The 20,805-nt window shown below is 38.5% G+C and overlaps 1 protein-coding gene across 1 annotated transcript in view; it reads right to left on the reverse strand.

Annotated features, from left to right (window-relative positions):
• AP4E1 (adaptor related protein complex 4 subunit epsilon 1) overlaps window positions 1-19,921 on the reverse strand; it is a 64,207-nt gene extending 44,286 nt beyond the window's left edge. Inside the window, exons 1-8 of the mRNA XM_037156504.2 lie at window positions 19,182-19,921; window positions 17,284-17,355; window positions 15,018-15,141; window positions 10,248-10,321; window positions 9,079-9,200; window positions 6,686-6,845; window positions 4,939-5,105; window positions 539-612 (exon numbers count right to left, since the gene is read on the reverse strand). Of these exons, the coding sequence (XP_037012399.2) occupies window positions 539-612; window positions 4,939-5,105; window positions 6,686-6,845; window positions 9,079-9,200; window positions 10,248-10,321; window positions 15,018-15,141; window positions 17,284-17,355; window positions 19,182-19,331 (943 nt within the window). The 5' untranslated portion in view covers window positions 19,332-19,921. The remainder of the gene's footprint in view (window positions 1-538; window positions 613-4,938; window positions 5,106-6,685; window positions 6,846-9,078; window positions 9,201-10,247; window positions 10,322-15,017; window positions 15,142-17,283; window positions 17,356-19,181) is intronic.
• Window positions 19,922-20,805: the final 884 nt, after the last annotated feature.

Below are 20,805 nucleotides of genomic sequence, written 5' to 3' on the forward strand. Positions count from 1 at the left end.
CTCCCCCTCACCTAAGACTAGCTGCTATACTCTCCCACAGCACCCTGTAATTCTCCTTTATAACATTTACAGCACCCGGCCCTTTGTATTTATCTAGTCTTTGAGGCAATGATAACACTGTTTTATTCACAGCTGTATTCCAAGTATCTTGCACAGTACTCGACAAATAACAGAAAGCTAAGAAATATTTGACAACTAGTTGACTAACTGATGTATTTAAGAACTATTTTATTAAGTATGGAACAGGTCTACTAAGTTGATAAATATTTTCAATAGAGAGATAATTTCTCTTAAAAAGAAAGTATTAAAAGAGAGACAAATATAATAATGAAATTAGGTCAACACTTAAAAGAATGCCATAAGTTCAAATTATTTCTATTAGTTATTTAATGCTTCCACTGAAAAATAATAACCCAAAGAATCACCTTAAAAACTGACATATAAAATTCAATTGGAATGTTTAATACTCTAACACAGATTCAGCTATACTACTAAAAAATACTGTTAGTCATTAGAGTAGTATTTACACATTACCTACCATATGTGATATTGTGATTTAACTCGGCTCTTCGTAAGGATTCATCAAGAACATCATACATTAATTCACTTGTCCTGTTTAAAAGATATTTTATTGGCAGTAGAATTATAGTATTATAACCCAATAAAACACAGTTTTTCAAACTTCTCTCTCCTTAAAACTGAGGATCTACAGAAAAGAAGTGAAAAAATTTCATTTTATGAAGCTATGGGAATTTCACTTCTTACAGATTCCATTTGCTCTTTTTAATGAGTTACGTCCTGCTTTATCAAAGTTTACTAGTCAATGAAGATAAACATAAGTCGATCAACTCTTTCCTCAACCTGCACCTAATTTACAAATCAGGTTTTTATTCAACTGAACATACTATCTTTTATCATTTTCTTTGGAATAAAATATTTCTACCTGTTTCAAATTACTACAGTAATACCTCACATATCCAAACAGTACATTATCTGTATTTAAACCACATAATTTTTTTAAGTTTTAAAGTATTCGAATACTACTCTTTCTATGAATAGCACTGAGTTCTTCAGAAAGAAAACTTTATCTTTCATTTATGTTAAATATGTGAAATATAAGAAAATACCACTCCTATGTCTTTATGATCACTGATTACTGTTACAACAGCCGGACTGAAGTGGATGCCGTGAGAAAATGCAGCGCTTTACAGAGTTGTAGTATTCATCCTCCCGCCTAGAAAAGTCCCCTCCAAGATGCCAACATGAAAACTATGGCTTCTCAGCTGGTATTTTTGTATGTCTTACAAATTCAAAAAACCCTAATAGAAATAAAAACTGCCTCAACATAGAATATACACAGTAGTCTTGCAGAGAAAGTAAACTGTAAAGCAAACAAGCAAAAAGATAAAATTAACAATGAAATACTACACACAGCAGTGAAAAAGGAGAAACTTTTCCAGCTTGCAACAACAATGGATAGAAGTGGAGAATATTATGCTAAGTGAATTAAGCCAGTCAGTGAAAGGCAAATACTGCATGATCTCACTTTTATGTGGAATCTAATGAACACAGTAAACTAAGGAACCAAATAGTCACAGAAGTTTGCAGACACGAAAGAGACTGACAGCTGCTCAAGATGAAGGTAAGCGCTCTTTTAGTCAACTTTGCGTGTATTCTCCAAATTCATCCGCGAAAGAAGGAAGATAGTAAGTTAGTGCATTTAGTAAATTCACTAAAAGCCTCAGTTACTTCACTTCCTCTCTCTCTAAACATCAACAAACATATCCTCAAGAGAGAATTAAAAAAAAAGTTACTTCACGAGACTTCTGCCAAGATGGAGGCGTAAGTGGAAGCACTGCGCCTCCTTGCACACCAAGTTAAAAAACAACAAAGTTTTAGCAACAAAAACACAGCCAAACCACAGAAAATTGAACTACACGGAAGTCTGACAACAACGAACCCTTCAGCAAAACTGGTAAGAGGGGAAGAGCCAGCAGCAGAGCAGGGGCGGGCAGGAAAGATCCACCAGACCGACCCAGGCGAGCAACCCAGGTGCGCCAGCATAAATCAGTGAAGGAGCGAGCAGCAAGACAGACCGTGCAGGCCCCAGCGGCGGGAAGCAGCAGAGGGGACCGCCATTGTCCCTCTCTGACCCCACCCCCACATACAGCATCAGAAACCAGTAACCTGGGGGCCCCCACCCTGGTGAACACCTAAGGCTCCGCTCCTCTAACCTAAGAGGCATGAACAGATCAAAACATGGCTCAAGAACAATTCAGAGCCCCAGAGCCTATAAATCTAAGCAACCAAGAAATAGTCAAACTCTCAGATGCACAGTTCAAAACGCTGGTGATCAGGATGCTCACAGAACTGGTTCATTTTAGTCACAAATTAGAGGAACATATGAAGGCTAAACTAATTGAAATGAATGGAAATGCACAGGAAACCAATAGTAATAGAAAGGAAACTGGTACTAAAATCAAAGGAGTGGACCAGAAGGAGGATAAAAATGACTAACCAGAAAAGAATGAAGAAACAAGAATTCAAAAAAATAAGGAGAGACTTAGGAACCTCCAGGACATCTTTAAACACTCTAACATCCAAATTACAGGGGTACCGGAAGGGGGAAAGGAACAGCCACCAGTGGAAACCTTATTTGAACAAATAATAAAGGAGAATTTCCCCAAGCTGGCAAAGGAAATAGACTTCCAGGAAATCCAGGAAGCTCAGAGAGTCCCAAAGAAGTTGCACCCAAGAAGAAACAAACCAAGGCACATCATAATTACACTAGCCAAGATGAAAATGAAGGAAAGAATCCTAGAAGCAGCAAGAGAGAAGGGGACAGTCACCTACAAAGGAGTTCCCATCAGACTGTCAGCTGATTTCTCAAAAGAGACCTTACAGGCAAGAAGGGGCTGGAAAGAAGTATTCCAAGTCATGAAAACCAAAGACCTACAACTAAGACTGCTCTATTCAGCAAAGCTTTCATTTAGAATGGAAGGGCAGATAAAGTGCTTCTCAGGTAAGGTCACGTTCAAGGAGTTCATCATCACCAAGCCCTTATTATATGAAATGTTAAAGGAACTTACCTAAGAAAAAGAAGATAAAAAAGATGAACAGTGAAAGGACAGCAAACTCAGTTATTAACAACCACATCTAAAACAGAAGCAAACTAAAAGGACAGCTAGATCAGGAGCAGAACCACAGAAATGAAGATCACATGGAGGGTTAGCAACAGGGGAGTGGGAGAAGGAGAAGGAGGGAGAAGGTACAGAAAATAAGTAGCATAGATGGTTAGATAGAAAATAGATAGGGGGAGGGTAAGAATAGTATGGGAAATATAGAATCTAAAGAACTTGAGACACGTGGTCATAAACTAAAGGGGGGAGAATGGTGGGGGAGGGGGTGTGCAGGGTGGAGGGGAATGAAGGGGGGAAATAGAACAACTGTAATGATAAATCAATAAAATATATTTAAAAAAAATTTTTTTTAAAAGTTACTTCACTTTCTGACAACATATGATAGCACTGTGTCTTTTGAGACCAGTAAGGTCTGGATGCATTACTACAAAACTTGTGGTTTTAAAAGAGAATTCCAGGGAACTCCAACTAGAGCTCCACAGTAAGATAGGATGGGTTATATAAAATAAAATACAATTAGGGTAAACATTTCTAATGCGTGTGGGTCTTCTCGATGACATCCAGGTTTTCACTGCAGGTTTCAATCAGGGGTTGAGGTTCACAAACACAGAAAAATGTAAAGAGCCATACCAAGAGTGCTACAGCCCAGTTAGCATTTATCAGGAGCACACGGGCAAATGGATGCTGGCATGACGCTGACAAGGCGTTACTAGGAGCAACAGCCTAGAGGCCAATCCTTTCATAAAGCTAGGCTAAGAATTAGAATATAGATGAATCCTACTGCATAAAAGAGAACCATATCACATAAAGTCAGAACAATGGTGAGCAAATATTTTGTTAAGACAAATAGTTCAGAGACTCAAGCCATGGTCCTTGCTCTCAAGGGAACTAGCTGGATTTGCTATCAGTTTAGAAAAAAATTAAAAATAAAAATGTGTACACACATGCGTATACAGAGAATGAGCAAATGCAAATAATTAATGAATCTAGTAAAGGTAAAAGAGAGCTCCTGGACTATTCTTAGAACTTTCCTGTAAGTTTGAAAATCTACAGGCAAAATAAAAAGTTACTGTGTGTGTGTGTGTGTGTGTGTGTGTGTGTGTGTGTAATTGGAAAGACACCCATAAAAATTTTAATATAAATTATTGGCTGAATCAAACAAATGAATTAAGAAGGTAAAATGTTCACATCCAACTTGAGCATAAGTCAGCAAGCTATAGTGTGAAGGCCTCATCTAGCTGATTGTCTATTTTTATTCGGCTGCTGGCTATTAATGGCTTTTACATTTTTAAATGGTTGGGGGGAAATCAAAATAATAACATTTCACAACACAAAAACTCTATGAAATTCAAGTTTCAAAGTCCATAAAAAGTTTTCTTTTATTAGCTGCACTCACTTATTTATATGCTGTCTATGGCTGTTTCTGAGCTATACAACAGCAGAGCTGAGTAGCAGATAACATACAGCTCACAAAGCCTAATATTTATTGTCTGGCCCCTGACAGAAAATTTCCCAACAGGTCAACTAGAATGACTAAGAAAGCTTCACAGAAGATATAAAGCTTCAGAGGGACATTTCACTGTGAGCAGGATTTAGATAAGCAGAGGGCCAGGATTATCCCAGCAACCTGAATCTATCTACTTTTTTTTTTTTTATATATATATAGACTTCTAATAAAGTTGTTTATATAAAGTGGTTTACTTATCACTAGAAAGCCAATTAAGCATTGGGAGAAGATGGCTTATCTTAAAACCTCCAGGTGACCAGAGCCTAAGGCTATCACACTTACTTAGTTTACCTTTGATCATCTTTCCCTAGAAGTCCTAGTATTCTCAGGAGCTGAATTTGTAACCATGGTGCTGGGACGCTGTGGTAGTTGAAATCTACTGGGAGCTTCCCTCCAACCACTTGCTTCAAAATTGTTACAAAACTCCCAGTCAAGTCTTTATATCCAGATGAATTCTCCTACATTCAAAAAATAAAACAAAAAACAAAATTTTTTTTCTGTTAAAAACCATGTCTTAATACATATAAAAAAGAGTTGGATGCCATATAGATCTAACTTAATACATACCAACTTAGAAGTCCCTTCCACGATGAAACTGCTCTGGCTACTAGATCCAAAACTGAATCATCCACCATTCCCTACTTGCTCTCACACACAGTATAACCACATTTCAAAAGTTCTTATAATTACATCTTATATAGAACCTTTAATAGTCAACACCAGTAATTAAATCAAAAAGTAAAAAACTGGCATACTGAAACAGGGCTGTAACATCTCTAGTTTTGATGAAAGTTTAGGTCTGTTTGCAATCTCTGAACTTTGTTTGCAAAAGACTTCTCATGTAAACGAGCCAAATTTGTTCTGGGTGGAAAAGCACAGAACACACCCAGGACTACTCAAACATTTAAGCCCTCCTAAAGCAGTGAATCTGTCTGCTAAAAACTAATTTACCCTATAATACTTAAATATGTTCCTGTTTCTGAATGAGTGCACCTTGACTATCCAACTAATCTCTTGGACTGGGGAAATTAAATACACATTGCTCAAAATAAAGATTCATCATTGTAATTTTTAAAATATTTTATTTATTTATTGAGAGAGGGGAAGGGAAGGAGAAAGAGTGGGAGAGAAACATCAATGTATGGTTGCCTCTCATGCATCACCCTGCTGGGAACTGGCCTGGAACCCAGGCATATGCCCTGACTGGGAATCGAACCTCAATACTCTGGTTCGCAGGCCCGTGCTCAATCTACCGAGTTATGCCAGCCAGGGCTCATCATTGTAATTTTTATTATGCAGTAGATCAAGGACAAATTTTTAGAAAGGAAATAATAGCTCTTTCAAAGTTTAGTAAATGTTAGAGAAAGAATAAAATATAACATCAAATATCTATTTGTATCATACTATTTTGGAACACAATGCAAAAAAGTGAAGATAACTTCAGTTCTATAATTTTAAACTGAATTCAACAGCATTTTCCATTTCGTTATGAGGTACTCATGAGATCCCTCACAAACATGTACTTTGATAAAAAGTTTCAGGCAACACACTGGGGTTGATTTAGTATAAACCCATGTCTCCATTTAGAAAAAATTTTTTTACTACACCATTAACCCTCCTAGCTTTTCTAACACAGTATTGATGTATGGCATTGACACTGTAGTCCACACCTTGTGCAACCTCTAAGGGCTCTCCTCATTTCTACAAGGGGTTATGCATCATTCTACAAGGCTGCATAAAAGACTATTACTGCATGAAAACCCACAAATCTATAAATATCCATCTCCTTCCTACCTACCATTTTTCTATGTTTATGGAGTAACATGAAGGAATTTTAGGCATTAAAAAAAGAATAATTGTCATGCGCTTACAACTCATGTTATCAACAACTTGCAAAAATTACTATTTGTAAGTCAATAATAAAAACTTAAAATGTTATGCCTTTGACTGAAAAATCTGAGGTTTTTAAATTCCAAACTTATAATCCATAAGTAGTTGTCTGACAACCACTTAGTACCTGCTGAAATGTCCAGCTTACCTTAATCATCCTATGGTATATGTGCAGGGAAGCGGCCATGACACCAACATCTCTGTCACAAAGTGCCTTCCGAAACTTGATGTGGATATGCTGTACTTGATTGGGAGCAATGAGATGGAATTTGTATAAAGCCAGAACAGCTTTTCTTCGTATTATCTCCCTAAAGATAAAAAATGAAATCTAAACAAACCATCTCAATTGACAGGCATTTAATTTAAACAGATTATGGGTCAAATGACTTCAATATAACAGCTATCACCTTAATCTAAAAAGAAAAATTATACATTTATCATTAATTTCTTTATTCTAATACACCAAATTATAAAAAGTGGTATCTCTAGGAGGTAAGATGTCAAGAGACTTTAACTGCCCAAGTTATACATTTATCTAATTATAGAATTTTCTGTTAACAAGCATATATTACTTTTGAAACCAGAACAAGAAAAATAAATTCCTTAATTCCCTAATTCTATTTTGAAACCATATCTATAGCAATTGGGAAAAGAATCAATAGTAAGTTTAAATCAGTAAAGTATAATTACAGCTAGTCATATTAAAGAATTTTTTTATTAATGTTAAAAGTCTCTTTAACATTCTAGCATTTTATATATATTTTTATATCATGGACAAGCATCCTCCAAATATTTTAAGGGAGCAGGTAAGTACAGGATTCACAGTTAACAATGTTACTCCTCTCCTTGCCTCATTACAATGAAGAGGAAAAGCGCAGATAATGTGTAGCATACATGAAGTAAAAATAGAGTTGCTATTCTATCTATGCTCATAATGTGGTTTCCAAGAATACATATTCCTTATTATTCTTTTATGCCATTTCTACCTAACTCATGTTCGGACTGCTGGCATTGCTCACAGCAGGAGCAAATGTCACAAAAGTGTTTACTTTTACTTTTATGTATTGCTGTTTCTTAAAATCATATAATATCAACATTGAGATTATTCAATGCCACCCTGTGTTCTACTTAAGGATCTCTTTCGTAAGATTCCTAACAAATGGTTCTCTAACTTCTGCTAAATTCCACTAACAAGCAACTTACTATCTTCTAGGCAAACGATACCATGATACAAAATTATTTTCACATAGAAGGAAGTAACAATGAATTTGCCATTGGTATTAATACTATGGTGACTATAAACGACACCCTAATGTATAGCTCTGGGTATTAACCAGTATTAGTTCTGGGAGAGAACAGGTAAACGAGGTCAGGAAAAACAAACTCTGAACAGGCTCAGGAATGCGAGGTCTGTACCTCTGTGATGGCACTGACACGTTTGTCAAGAGCACTATTCAGGCTCTACATCTGGTGCACTGAAACACAGCCAGAAATTCGAAGTCAAGTCCAATCCCTATACCTGCAGTGCTGTCCCATATTCTCTAGCCCGTCACTCTGTAACATGGAATTAGAGATAGCCTTCACTGCAGAAACAGAGCTTCAAAACTCTAACTTGTAGAAAACAGGGGAGTCCAAGATTTAAAATTAGAGTAGATGGGGAGTCCAAGATTTAAAATTAGAGTAGATGGAAAGCAATGAGAAGAAAGTTGAAAGGGTAAATGGGAAGCAATAAGAAAAAAAATCAATTCTCAGAAGAATTTCACACAGATTCAGCAAGTATGTTACCACAAAAGAATGGTGGTATGGAAATTTCATATAAAAATATGCTCTGCTATGATCAGATCAACCTATAATTATCTAAGAAAAGCTATTATTTTATCTCTAATAATTAATTATCAATACCCATCATTTGTTCAAAATACAGACTTGATAGAACAAAACACTACAACAAGTCTGAGCTTTAAAGGTCACAAAGTTAAGGGGTGTGTTCAAAAACAAAATCCAGTGTGGCGAAAAAATAAGCCAAGCACTAAGGACTTAAGGAACCTTATAAGATTATCAAAATACTGTAAGTTAAGGATTATTAGGACATATTCTAAAACAAAATTCAAATGCTGAAGTTTTAATAAAAAAAAAGCATCCCCAAAACAGTGAAGATCTGTGCACTCATAACACTTGAATTATTTCCCAAATGTTTTCCATTATTTCACTTTATTCCAAACACTGTGAGAACCGTGGCTTCAGCCAACCCCTACAGCCAAGGGAAAACCAGGACCACTGCTGGTTAGCGGCAGAAGTGGGAGAAAGCCAAGGATTCCTGACACTAATATCCTCGCTGTCCCTCCGTTTCACTTTAGAAAGCTGCCTAATATTCTTCTAAACCCGCGTAAAAATAAGGACAATGTTATTTGGGATTTTTGCATTTTATCTGACAAAGATTATGCTCTGTCTTGGTAGCATTTAGTTATAATCAATTTTTGTGCATAAATGTTTGTTTTGAAATATACGGTATATACACCTATCCAAAAAGAATTTACTTACTTAGAATGTTGAAGTTTATCTTCTATTAATGGAAGAACAGCTGGAATCATTTCTTGAGGGAAAATCTGGCTGACAACAGTAAGCGCCATACACACTTCCACCAGGTTAGTGCTCTGCAGGTCCTGGCATAGTTATAAAGCAAAGGAAATACTCAGTGTGAATCTCAAAATAAGGGGTAGCGAGCTCAACACTGCAATGGTCCCACATACTTAACAGTTTTCTACTAACTTTATTTTATAGAGTATCCCTATTTCATTTGCCTTAACAGAGTCAATAGATAAACACAGCCAGAAACCAACTGATCCAAAAGGAAACCATATTTCTGTTCTGCCACTGGCCAAAGGAGTCTCCTTATAACAGCTTTTAAAATTTTTCTAAACTAATAACAAACCAATTTTATGAATTTTTTCCTGTTAATCAATACTATGTATGGAACTTTAAAAGAAAGTAGTTCTCAAATACATACAATAAAATGCATGCATTCATTCATACATACGTACAAATTTTATAAATCATAATAGGAACTAAAAATGTGTTATTGAAAGTCTGAAAAAATTAAAGCTACTAGTAATCTTAATAGAGCACATGACTTAAAATTCAGGAAGTACCCCCCCCACACACACACACATACAATCCGCAGACAACACCAGATAAACATGAAAAAGCCCAACAGTTCAATTATACTTCATTACCAACTCTGATTAAAAATTTAACAGAAAAAATACTGTATGGATTAAATTGTGTTTGTATTATCTGTACATTCTATACTCCAGGCTCCTTTAAAATGACTTTTAGAACTTAAAACACTGAAATTATTCAGTTTACAGTTTTAGCCCTTTAGAACAGATTCTAGAGAAACAGACAAGAGCATGGAAATAGTCTGGAGACCCAGTTCTAAGTCTGACGCTGCTTTTTCAAATGAAACAGTAACAACAGCCATAGTAACTACTACTTCACACAGTATTTTTCATCTGACCCTCACAAGTTGGTCAAGTTCTATTATCAGCCTTATTTTACAGATACAGAAAACTGATCTAAAAGATCTTTCTAAGCCCACTCTATAATCCTATCTTCTTCCAAAAATATCTAATTCAGTATGACTGGGAAAAATGTCAGATGCCTGCAGAAATAATTTAAGACTTCATGATAACCAACACACAATACCATACCTTTACAACTGTATTCACAAGGAGAAGCAACAGTTCATGACTTTCATGTAGAAATAAAGAAACTGCCAAGTAACCTGTAAAATTTGAGGGGGAAAATCTCATTATAACATTTCCCAAGAAGTTACACAAAGCAATAATATATTCCAAAATTTAAGTATCAAAGATACCAGTTATAGGTAAATATAAAACATCAACTGCAAAATATGAGGTTCAAAACATTTATTAAGGAAGATTTCAGGTGCTCCTCATCCTGAAATCTTCCAGAATTTATATTTCATGGAATGTACCTAAAACAGAAAACAGGCTATGTGTACCCATTTAGAGTTAAAAATGACATTAGGAATATACTTCTATGTTCTATGCAAATCTCAACACAATCAATGAAAACATTTTCTATCCTGCAGCAAAACACAGAATTACTTAAAAACTAACAGCTGCTATAAGTAATAGTGAGCTATCAGCTAATTGTGGTTTTGAATGAGCTACCACCTAAAACCAAGCCATATGATGTAAATCATGTATCAACAATACCTTATTTTCTCAATGTACTATTGAATGAATAACAGTTGTTGAAAAAAACTGTCTACTCCATTAAATGTATTCACTGACTTAAGTAAGCATTGTTATTTCAGCCATATTAAAACATAAAAAAAAGTACATCTTAGGATTGAGCAAATACATTCATACGAAGACAAATGCCAGGTACATGGAATACAGATGCTTCATGTCATTTTCCTGCCACCCTTCATACTGATAACTTGTTAGACAGTTACTGTGAGTCAAGCACAGTACAAGTCTCACCTCCTTTAATCCTCACAACCCTACTGACGCCCCAAAAGAGCAACTGCCCACTGTTGACAGCTAGTGCATGGTGGAGCTAAAACCCAACCAGCGGGAGTTAGTTCCTGTTTTTAACCCCTAGGCTGTTCTGTCTTTCCATACAGACTACCTGAGGCCCTTTCCCCGAATCCCACCTTCATTGTTTTTCATTCTTCTCAATTCTTTCACTAGGGACTTTAATATTATCCATCCCCATCATTACCCAGTGTCCACACTGTCTGTATCAGGAAACACGGGGGAAATGTAGAAAGTTCTGTTCTCACAACCAAGTAGCAGTGTGATCCACTGCAACATCTTCATGGAAGGTCAGAGAAGAGCTATTACTCTCACAATTAAGAAAGGGAAAAAAGAACTAACCAGAGCCAAGAAAGAGATGAGAAAAACCCTAGACAGCACTAAAGCAAATGTTAGGTCTTATCAGGTTTCTAAGAACTCATCTGTTCAACTAAGTTACCAATCACCCACACCGTAGTCACCAATATGAAAGTACAATATCAACAAGCTAATCCAAAGATCATCTCAATTCTGAGATGATCTGTTACAAAAAATGTAACAGACATTTTTTTTTGTTAATTCTGTTACAAAAAAAAAAATTCTTGTTTTGACAATCGGGAAACAGGGAAAAAGATACTCTGCAACCAAAACAAAAATGAAAACAGTTTCAGGAAAACAAAGAATAACAACTATGATTATAGAGTATATTTGCTATGACTGAGAGTGAGGTGTAGCATAAGAACACAGGCTTTGATTCAGAGAAACCTGAGTTCACATGCTGGCTCCACCATTCATTAGCACTATGACCTGGGACGAGTGACTTGACCTTTCTTAGCCTCAGTTTTCTCCGCTGTACAATGAAATACTATCTCAAAAGATAAAGACCTAACACAATGCCCGACTTTATGGGTACCGAAATTTATTTATTTAACAATACTAACATAAAAAAGCAGAAGGCACTCTTCATTAGAGAAAGCACCAAAACTAGCCTTAGTAATCTCAGGATAGTTAATGAGGTAAAAGTACCAAAGGAAGACGTGTAAAAGGTTTAAATGCTATCATAAAAAAACAACTTCCACTCACTAGCACACATAAAGAACATGATACCTGCAGGTATATGTCTCTGTAGTTGGCAGTATTTTCTTAGGGAAGTGTAGGGAACCACCCTGCCTGGTTTCAGGAGCTGTAACCCCCCCCCCCCCCCCCCCCCCAGGGCTAAGGCTGAGTGAGAGACCTTGGGACCATAAGCCACTAAGGAGACAAAGCTTATCTCCCTGGCAGGTGCACTGCCTACGCCCACTTCACTCCACCCTGCCTGGCCCCCAGTGCATGACTTATTAGCCAATGATAAGTAAGATTCCTTGAGGGATGACCTAAGACAGGCCTGGTCACAAGGGGGCCCTCAGGGAAGGACTTAGGGGGCCATGGAGAAAGAGGGTGATGGACCCTCGCCCCTCGGCTTTGACATAGCCTGAGTCCTCATTCTTTCTTCGAGAAGTCTCCTAATTTCTTGGCTGCTTTACTTCTCCTACCTGACTTAAGCCTAAAACAATGACAGAGGTGGGTGTGGCCCTATGCTGGAAAAGGGCAGTTTCTAGGGGCAGTCAGGCCTAAGAAAGAATGCATAAAATCCTGTGAAATCTGCTTTGCTAGGAATGTCCTGTTTTCTGATAAGGGTCCAAGTATGAAATGAGTTTGTTCCCCAAAGTTTTATGGCCCTTTAGCTATCTGACCCTGACTCAAAATAAGCCCTCAGAGTTCTCTGAATATTATCCATTGTTTGATCATTACTCCGTGACAATGACTGATGAGCTTTACGTATACACCCTGTATTCCTATGCAAATTAAACCAAATAAAAGCCATTGAGGAACAGGTTCCTGGTCCTTCTCCTTTAAGAGATCAGCCACCTTTCCTCCCAAAGCAGATCATGTCTTGGTAGACTTATTCTTCTCTGCAGAGGATGGAGGGTTCTGCAGGCAAAGCTCCCCCACAGGGGAGATCATGAATCTCAGTAAAAATTACGGTGAAGTCTCTTTTAAGATTAGCCTCCATAATTATGAAATAATACATGTACAAGGTTATTCACTGCAACATTATTTACCATATGTCCACCAATACGTACCTGCCTGAAAAAACTATGATATGCCCATCCACCCAATGAAAACTGAAGTATGAAAATGACAAAATAGGGTGTAGAATAATCTGCACAGTATGCCATCTTTTGTTTAAGAGTGTGTGTACGTACCCATGCATTTGCTTCTTTTTGTTTTAAAGAAAGAATAGAAAAATTAATCAGAAACTAATGAAAATAGTTACCTATAGGGGAAGAAGCAGACCGAGTAGAGGGGTTAGATGAGAATGTGAGACTTCTCTGACTATACCAATAAAAAGGTCCTAACTTTTAAACCATGTAACATTTCACATATTTTAAAAAGGAAATTAAACTGAAAATGAAAAAAACATTACATGAAATTCAAAGAAGGAAAATACAGAAGCAGTTGTGCAAAATAACTACACTACCAACCAGCTAATATTTACTGACTATCTAGTGATGTCAAAATTTCCAGCCTTTAGGGATCTTAGAATTAGTTTGGGAGCTAAAACATTACTATATGAAAAGACAACACTGTAAGATAACAGATGGTAGGAGCCACCTGAATGATCACAGACGAGTTCAAACGTGATTTGAAATATGAAAAGGGAGACACAGGATGCCAGAGGACATTCTGCTTAGAGGGAAGAATGAAACAAGTCTAGAATTGGAAGAGTATTTTGGGTGGAATGAGATGCAACAACTGAAATACTGTGCGCATACAATCAGAGAATCTTTGCCAAGACATCTCCCACCTCCACCCCATCATCTGACCACATAAGTCAGTGTAACTTGTGAAGAATGCTGATCCTTGACAACACAACACTATCAACCCCTTTCAATAAAGACCATGTTCTAGTCCTGTATTATTCTGAAGTGTCTTGGGATTCTGACTTAAAGCCGAATCTATATGAGTAAATCCTTGAAAGGATTTTTCCTAATAGCCCGAAAAGATGATTATAGAGACAAAAATTTTAAAAAGATGCTTCTAAGTCTTATAGCTAACATTTGTGAAACTAAGTTCAGGATATTTAAAATTATTCAAGTCAAGCCCCAGCCAGGTGGCTCAGCTGGTTGGAGAGTTGTCACATGCACCAGAAGGCTGCAGGTTCAATCCCCAGTCTGGGTGCACAGGGGAAGCAACCCATCATGTTTCTCTATCTCTGTCTCTCTCCCTTACTGTCTCTCTAAAAATCAATAAACATATGCTCAGGTGAGTACTAAAATTATTCAAATCAATTTCAGTTTTATTCTATAAACATTTTCTGATCATTAAATTGATGAGGTTAGACATTTTAAATTAGCTTCACTGAGATATAAATAATTTGCATATGAGAAAATTCACCCATTTTTTAAAAGATTTTATTATTTATTTTTAGAGACAGGGCAAAGGCGATAAAAAGAGAAGGAGAGAAACATCAATGTGAGAGAGAAATAATGCTCATGCCCCAACTGGAACTGAACCCATAACCCAGGCACACTCCAACACCAGGAATCAACCAAGCGATCCCCGACTTTGCGGGACATTTAACTAAGCCACACCAGTTGGGGCTCACCCATATTTAGGTGTATAGTTTAATGAATCTGAAAAAATATATACAGTCATCAAACCACCATCACAAAAGCAGGCAATTTATCGTCTTCTCTGTAACTTTAATTTTCTCTATAAATTAGGAAAACTGACTTTTTTATAAGCTTTGAGTTTTTGAAGTACTATTACCTTCCTAAAGCTCTGGAAACTACAAGGTAATATTCTAAAAAACATACTATATACCCACCATAATTCATTTTATACAGTAGCTAGAACTTTAAGGACAATATTAAGTCTTAAATACATACATACCTACTCTTTTCTCTAGAAGGTTTCCTTGTTGTGCCAACTTGATTGCATGTATGTAGCCAAAGGAAGCATCATATCCAAGCATTTCACAATATATAAGTCTTACCATACATTCCTTCATCATTTTCTGAAAAGCAAAATGTCCAGTAACTGTGTAAATAAATGGAATGTTCTAATTTTTTTATTATGTTGCAATCATTTAACAAGAGAATCATTTAATCCTGAAACTGGGGGGGGGGGGAATAAATAAGTAAATATAAATATAAATACATATATATTTAAAAAGATGCCATAGGAAAATATTAGGGGAAGAAGATTTAATTCAGGTTACTTGTGTTTAAAGTGATACAAGGTAATTCATTAGCATGATAAGACTACTAAGTACTGAGAAAACAAGTTGATACAATAAGATCTTGGAAGCCCTCCTTCAAAAGGCTTCTCTTTTCACTCTTTTTCACTAGCGGTGAAATTGTTCGTTTAAGCTATTAAGTATCTACCCTGATTTTTTTAACATTTATCTCAGAGATTTTCAACAGTCATTATGAACTTAAAATTATATTACATACATTACTATGCTCTTATTTTTAGATGAGTACATTCCCCATTGCAGGAATTCTCTTTACCATCCTCCAACACACTCATCCAACCTCTTCGTGACCACCACAGGGACATAGTATTCTGTAAAGCATGTCCAGAGTTGGATGGCCACAACTATAAAATCTTCCTTCCTAACTTCTATTTGTCTCAGTTCTGCTCTAACCAGGTTTATACTTGGCAGTAAGAGAAATTATATTTAATGACGCCAATTACAGAAAATAGAAATTTAACAAAGTAAAAAGAGGAAAACATTCTGCTTAACACTGTTTTTTAAACAGCTGAAGTTAATTTAATTTTTTTACCCTCGCCCAAGGACATTTCTTCATTTAGAAGAGAGAGGAAGGGGGAAGAGAGAGAGAAATATCAATTGGTTGCCTCTCATAGGCTCCCTGACCAGAAACAAACCTGCAACCCAGGCACATGCCCTGACTGGGAATGAAACTCACTACCTTTCCGTTGTAGGTGACAACGCTCCAAGCAACTGAGCCATGCTGGCCAGGGTTGCTTAACATTTCTATCAAGTACCATGAAGCACAATAATTTTATACACTCACACAAACATATATACATACATACACAGAGATATATCAGGTTATGCTTTGAAGTTTCATCCGCCCACATAACATTGTGATCATAAAAGGTAATATACAGATTTCCTCAGACTTTACAAGTGTTATTCATGTACATGCATGTACTCGTGCAAAGTGATCACCCACTATTTTTATTAGAGGAGGAGGGAGAACACTCGCACAATGACTTACAGAAGACACTCACTAATCTTTGCTGAATAAATATTGCTTGGAAAAATTTCATTATGTGAAACCACATTAAAATTAGGAAAGAAAAAAAAACTAGGGCTTAATCTAACCATATAGGAACAGTCCTACAAATGACCTGCATTGTATATCACAGCTACTCACTGAAAAGTTGATGAAATGAATGTTGTTCAGAAAAATCTAATTATATGACACCAATTTTAAAAACTGGATTCTGATTAGCTGCTGGGCAATATACTTGGTTTTACAGCAAGAAAACCTTTTTTTTTTTTTCCACTTTGTCAGTCAGTCAGCCCATACTCCAAAATGTATAACAATAAAATGAGATCCACAATATGTCAACTCAGGCCTGAAAACATTTTTTTTAAAGCCTCACCTGAAGATATGTTTATTTATTTTTTATTTTTTAAGAGAGAGGAAAGTGGGGAGAGAGAGAGAGAGAAAGATCAATGTGAGTGAGAAATACTGATGGGTTGCCTCCCCTATGCTCACAGAGTGGGGATCAAACCCTCAACATTTTGGTGTATAGGATGATGCTCTAATTAAGTGAGCTACCCAGCCAGGGCTGAAAATATTATTTTAAATGATATGTACTCACCTTTCCCTAGGGTACAACATTAAAACAGTAAGATCAGCACTGGGGTCCCAGGAGCATTGCCACATTTATGTAATTATTCCCACACTGGCACGAAGCTGACAGCAGCCAAGCAAGTCTTGCTTGGTGCAACCAGTCAACAATAAAAGGTTCAAGTTAATGTCTGACTTGCTGCCATCCGTAACTGACTGTGAACACTATAAATTGGATTTTAGCAAGAGGTCAATTAGGTGTCACTATGGAGTCCACAGTGGACAGATCTGAAAGCCCAAATATGCTGGCACTGACTGTACACACTTACCAGCGTAGTTGTGGGAGCAGAGACGGTTGCTTTCAGATTACTCAGTTCCTGCTGGATTAATTTCTCCTCCTCCTGAAAAAGTGAGAGTATATGAAAGCATGAATAAACTCTCTCAAAACAGTTAAGTATTTCTAAAAGGAAAATATTTATAACATTTTAATAAAAGAAACATTTTAAAGGAGAGTTATAAAAATTATGTGCTAAGATTTGCCTAAAGGCATTTCTCCAACACTCAGAATCATTCCTGGAAAGAATAAATGTTTCCAGTCTAACTCGCCTTCCTCTTTTCTTCACTCAGTTACTGTCTCCTTAATGACATTTCAGCAGGAAATGTTTTTTAAAAAAATTAATGGTGGGGGAAAAAGAAAAGAAAATCTTCATATACTGGCCCACGATAAGGTTCTCACATGTTTCCCTTAAAATTAAAAAGTCTTCATGGAATAGTAAAATAGGGTAAGAAGGCAGAAACAGAAGTTGGTCTTTCCCTTACACTGTATTCTTCTTCCCTATCCTTTCCTCCTTATTCCTTACATCCTTTCCCCCACCTGCCACCTGTCTAACAAACAACAAATACACCAAGGTGGTCACTTCTACTCTCTGCATTATATTTTACCTCCTTAAAAGCACTTGATAATTGGCCTCATGTTTGGCTAATAGAACGGTATCATTAAATCGTACACGTTGAATTAGCAGATGTCCAGCAGGAGGCTAATCCAGAACTACTGGTAAAATAATGCCACATACAGATACCTTATATACAGTTTCGAACTGCAATTTGGAACCAAAACTATTTTTTAAATTTCATTCATCATCTCATAAAAATTAGCAAAGGACAAAATATTAGGACAAATAATAGTAAGTTCACAAATAAATCTTGAATGTGAAGCAGACTCTCCCCAGTACAGCATCATCTTACCTGTTTTGAAAAAACATTTTAAACACATAGAGTACCTTCTCGCTTTGTCTTTTCTTCTCTCCTGGCACTTAACTAGATTGTATATTGCTTATACAAGCCCAAGATGAATGACTAATTCCTTGGGAAAAGATAATGTGTTTTTCTGTTTCCTCCGTGTCTAACATATAACCTCTTCCGTATATATCTTCTGAACTAATTACGACATGACTCTTAAAGATACAAATTCTTTGGAGTTTTGAATCAGGATATTACACAACCTGTGCAGCTACCAAAAGTCTGTGGGAACCTAATAACTTGTGAAATAACTACTCGTTTTCAAAGTCCGTCTGAGGCAGTGACTTACTCTGCAAATTTTACATGTTGGAGGAATTAATCCTTCTTTCTTTGCCCACTGGTCTAACTAACAGCCTCCATCTCCCCGAAGATATTCAACAACAGGTACAGAAGGCAGGGTCTGGTCCCGCGTGTGACATTTAGCAGTTGAAAGAACTCGGGGAGAGGAAGAACCTGAGTAAGGAAAGAAACTTTGTAGAAGGTGAATGCTGACACTTCTATCAACCTTGTCACCTGCTTGAGGTCTCATCTAATCCTCAAAACCTCCTATGAACTTTGCATTGGTACTTCCTACTCCAACGCTCGGGAAATAATGGAAGTTCAAACGTTAAAGAGATCTGCCCGCAGATCATGGGGGTCAGTGTCGCCCTGACCCCCATGGACCCGCAGGACAGCCGTGGTCACTCAACACCAGGTCCCTAGCTGGTTTCCACAGTTGAGTTGGCCCTCGACTGTGGAAACCCGGCCTTCCGAGTTGTCAGTAGGGCAGGAAAGTGACACTTCCAGACAGACGCAAAGATGGACCGACACACAGGCCGTCCCCGAGCCCCGCCGTAAGGCCGGCCCCGTAGGCTCGCGGCGGGACCAGCGCCTCGCAGCCCAGGGGCCTCCCTGGGTGTCCCCGACCTCCTGGCGGCCCGGCACTTACGTGCTTGGACGTGAGCGCGGTGATGCCGCGGATGAGGCTGCCCAGGCGCGAGGAGAAGGACGCCCTGGCGGCCGCGGGCCCGCCACCCCCCTGGTTCTGCAGGAAGAGTCCGGGCAGTGCCGTCAGTGTTTTCTCCACTATGTCGCTCATCGCCGCGACCAGCGCCCACGCTTCGGCCGCCGCCCGGCTTCATGCCCGGCCGCTGCCCCGCCGCCTGCTCGGCTTCCGTACGCACTTCCTGTTTGTTTGAAGAAGAAATCTTTATTCGTGTCCGTCCTTGACGAGCACAATGTAGTTCTCAACAGAGGCCACGGGAGGGCGCGAGAGCCCGTGGTGGTGCGAGAGGCCGTTCGAACAGCGGGCTCGGAATCCGACCTGAGAAGGAATAGGAGGACCAACCGGACAGGACCGGTTTCAATGGCATCCGGGGGTCTGGCGCATCTGTGAGTCAGTCCTCCTGAGGTAGGCACTCGGACGTGTCCCACTTACACTTCATCCTCCAAGGTTTCCCTTTCTGTTTAGCCGGCTCTGCGCTGCCCGACAGAAAAAGTGCCGATTTCTGGCCCCCACTCGGCCACCGCTCACTGTCCGAGGGACCACAAGCAGTCTGCCACCTCCCCTCCATCCGCCACACCCCGAAGGACCAGAGGGAAGCGGCCGCGGCGCCTCGCTGGCCAGGTCCACGCGGTGCTAGGGACCTGGTGTTGAGTGACTGCTGTCCTGCGGGTCCATCCTGCGGGTTCGCAGTTCGCCGCATAGGGGCGACTCTGCCGCTTCTCATCCACCCTCTTCTCCTGGGATTTGGGAAACAGCCAGGAAGGGAAGTGGTCGGCCAGGCCCTGCCCCTCCCCCCACCCCCGCCTCCTACTAGGAGGGCGGCAGTTCAAAGGTCACACACACACACCCCACACCCCCGGCCCAGGAGACACAGGAGGGTGGGTGTCGCTATTCTTCTCCGTCAGGGCGCCGTTCTTTCCCGTTGTAGAGCTCATCCCGGCGCCACCCCATAAACATTTACCTTCCTATGGAGAGGAAAGCCGCTGCTGCTGCCCCGGTTTCTACCCAGGACAGAAACCGGTACAGCGGTTCTCAAAGCGTGGCCGCGGACCCACGAAATCAAAACTGTGCTCGTGTCTCTTAAATGCTGTTTGTTGTTTTTACGCTCACCCTCTCGGAAAGTGTCCGGAGAAGTTTGTAAGAGAATGGAGAGCATACAATCGCTCTATGGGCGGGTGGAATGTGTGCTTGAGTACTGTTGTGTTTTCTTTTCTAAGGTTTAGAAAATGCATGTGTGCATCTTCAGAGATCAGCTCACTTTGTGTTCAGTGCGTCCAGTGTGTGCTCATGGGCTATCTTCACTGATAGGTAGTCTCCGTTCATCTCCAACACACGGTCGTCCTTGTACCTGGGCAGAAACACAAGAAAAAGCTACGTTTTCTTGATTTGGTTTGCGAGAATGTTTTAAATTTATTGAAAACTTTTCTAAATATTATCTAAAACTTACTCTTTTAGACGTTAATATTTTATTCTAAAATGAATTTTTGTTTACAATTAAAAAAATTAGGATCAATCATTGCATTACAAAAGAGGGGTTAGACAACTTGCTTTCTCAACCCTCCTACAT

The sequence above is a fragment of the Artibeus jamaicensis genome, unplaced genomic scaffold (assembly GCF_021234435.1).
Source record: "Artibeus jamaicensis isolate MK-2021 breed Jamaican fruit bat unplaced genomic scaffold, CSHL_Jam_final contig_548, whole genome shotgun sequence".
NCBI lineage: Eukaryota > Metazoa > Chordata > Mammalia > Chiroptera > Phyllostomidae > Artibeus > Artibeus jamaicensis.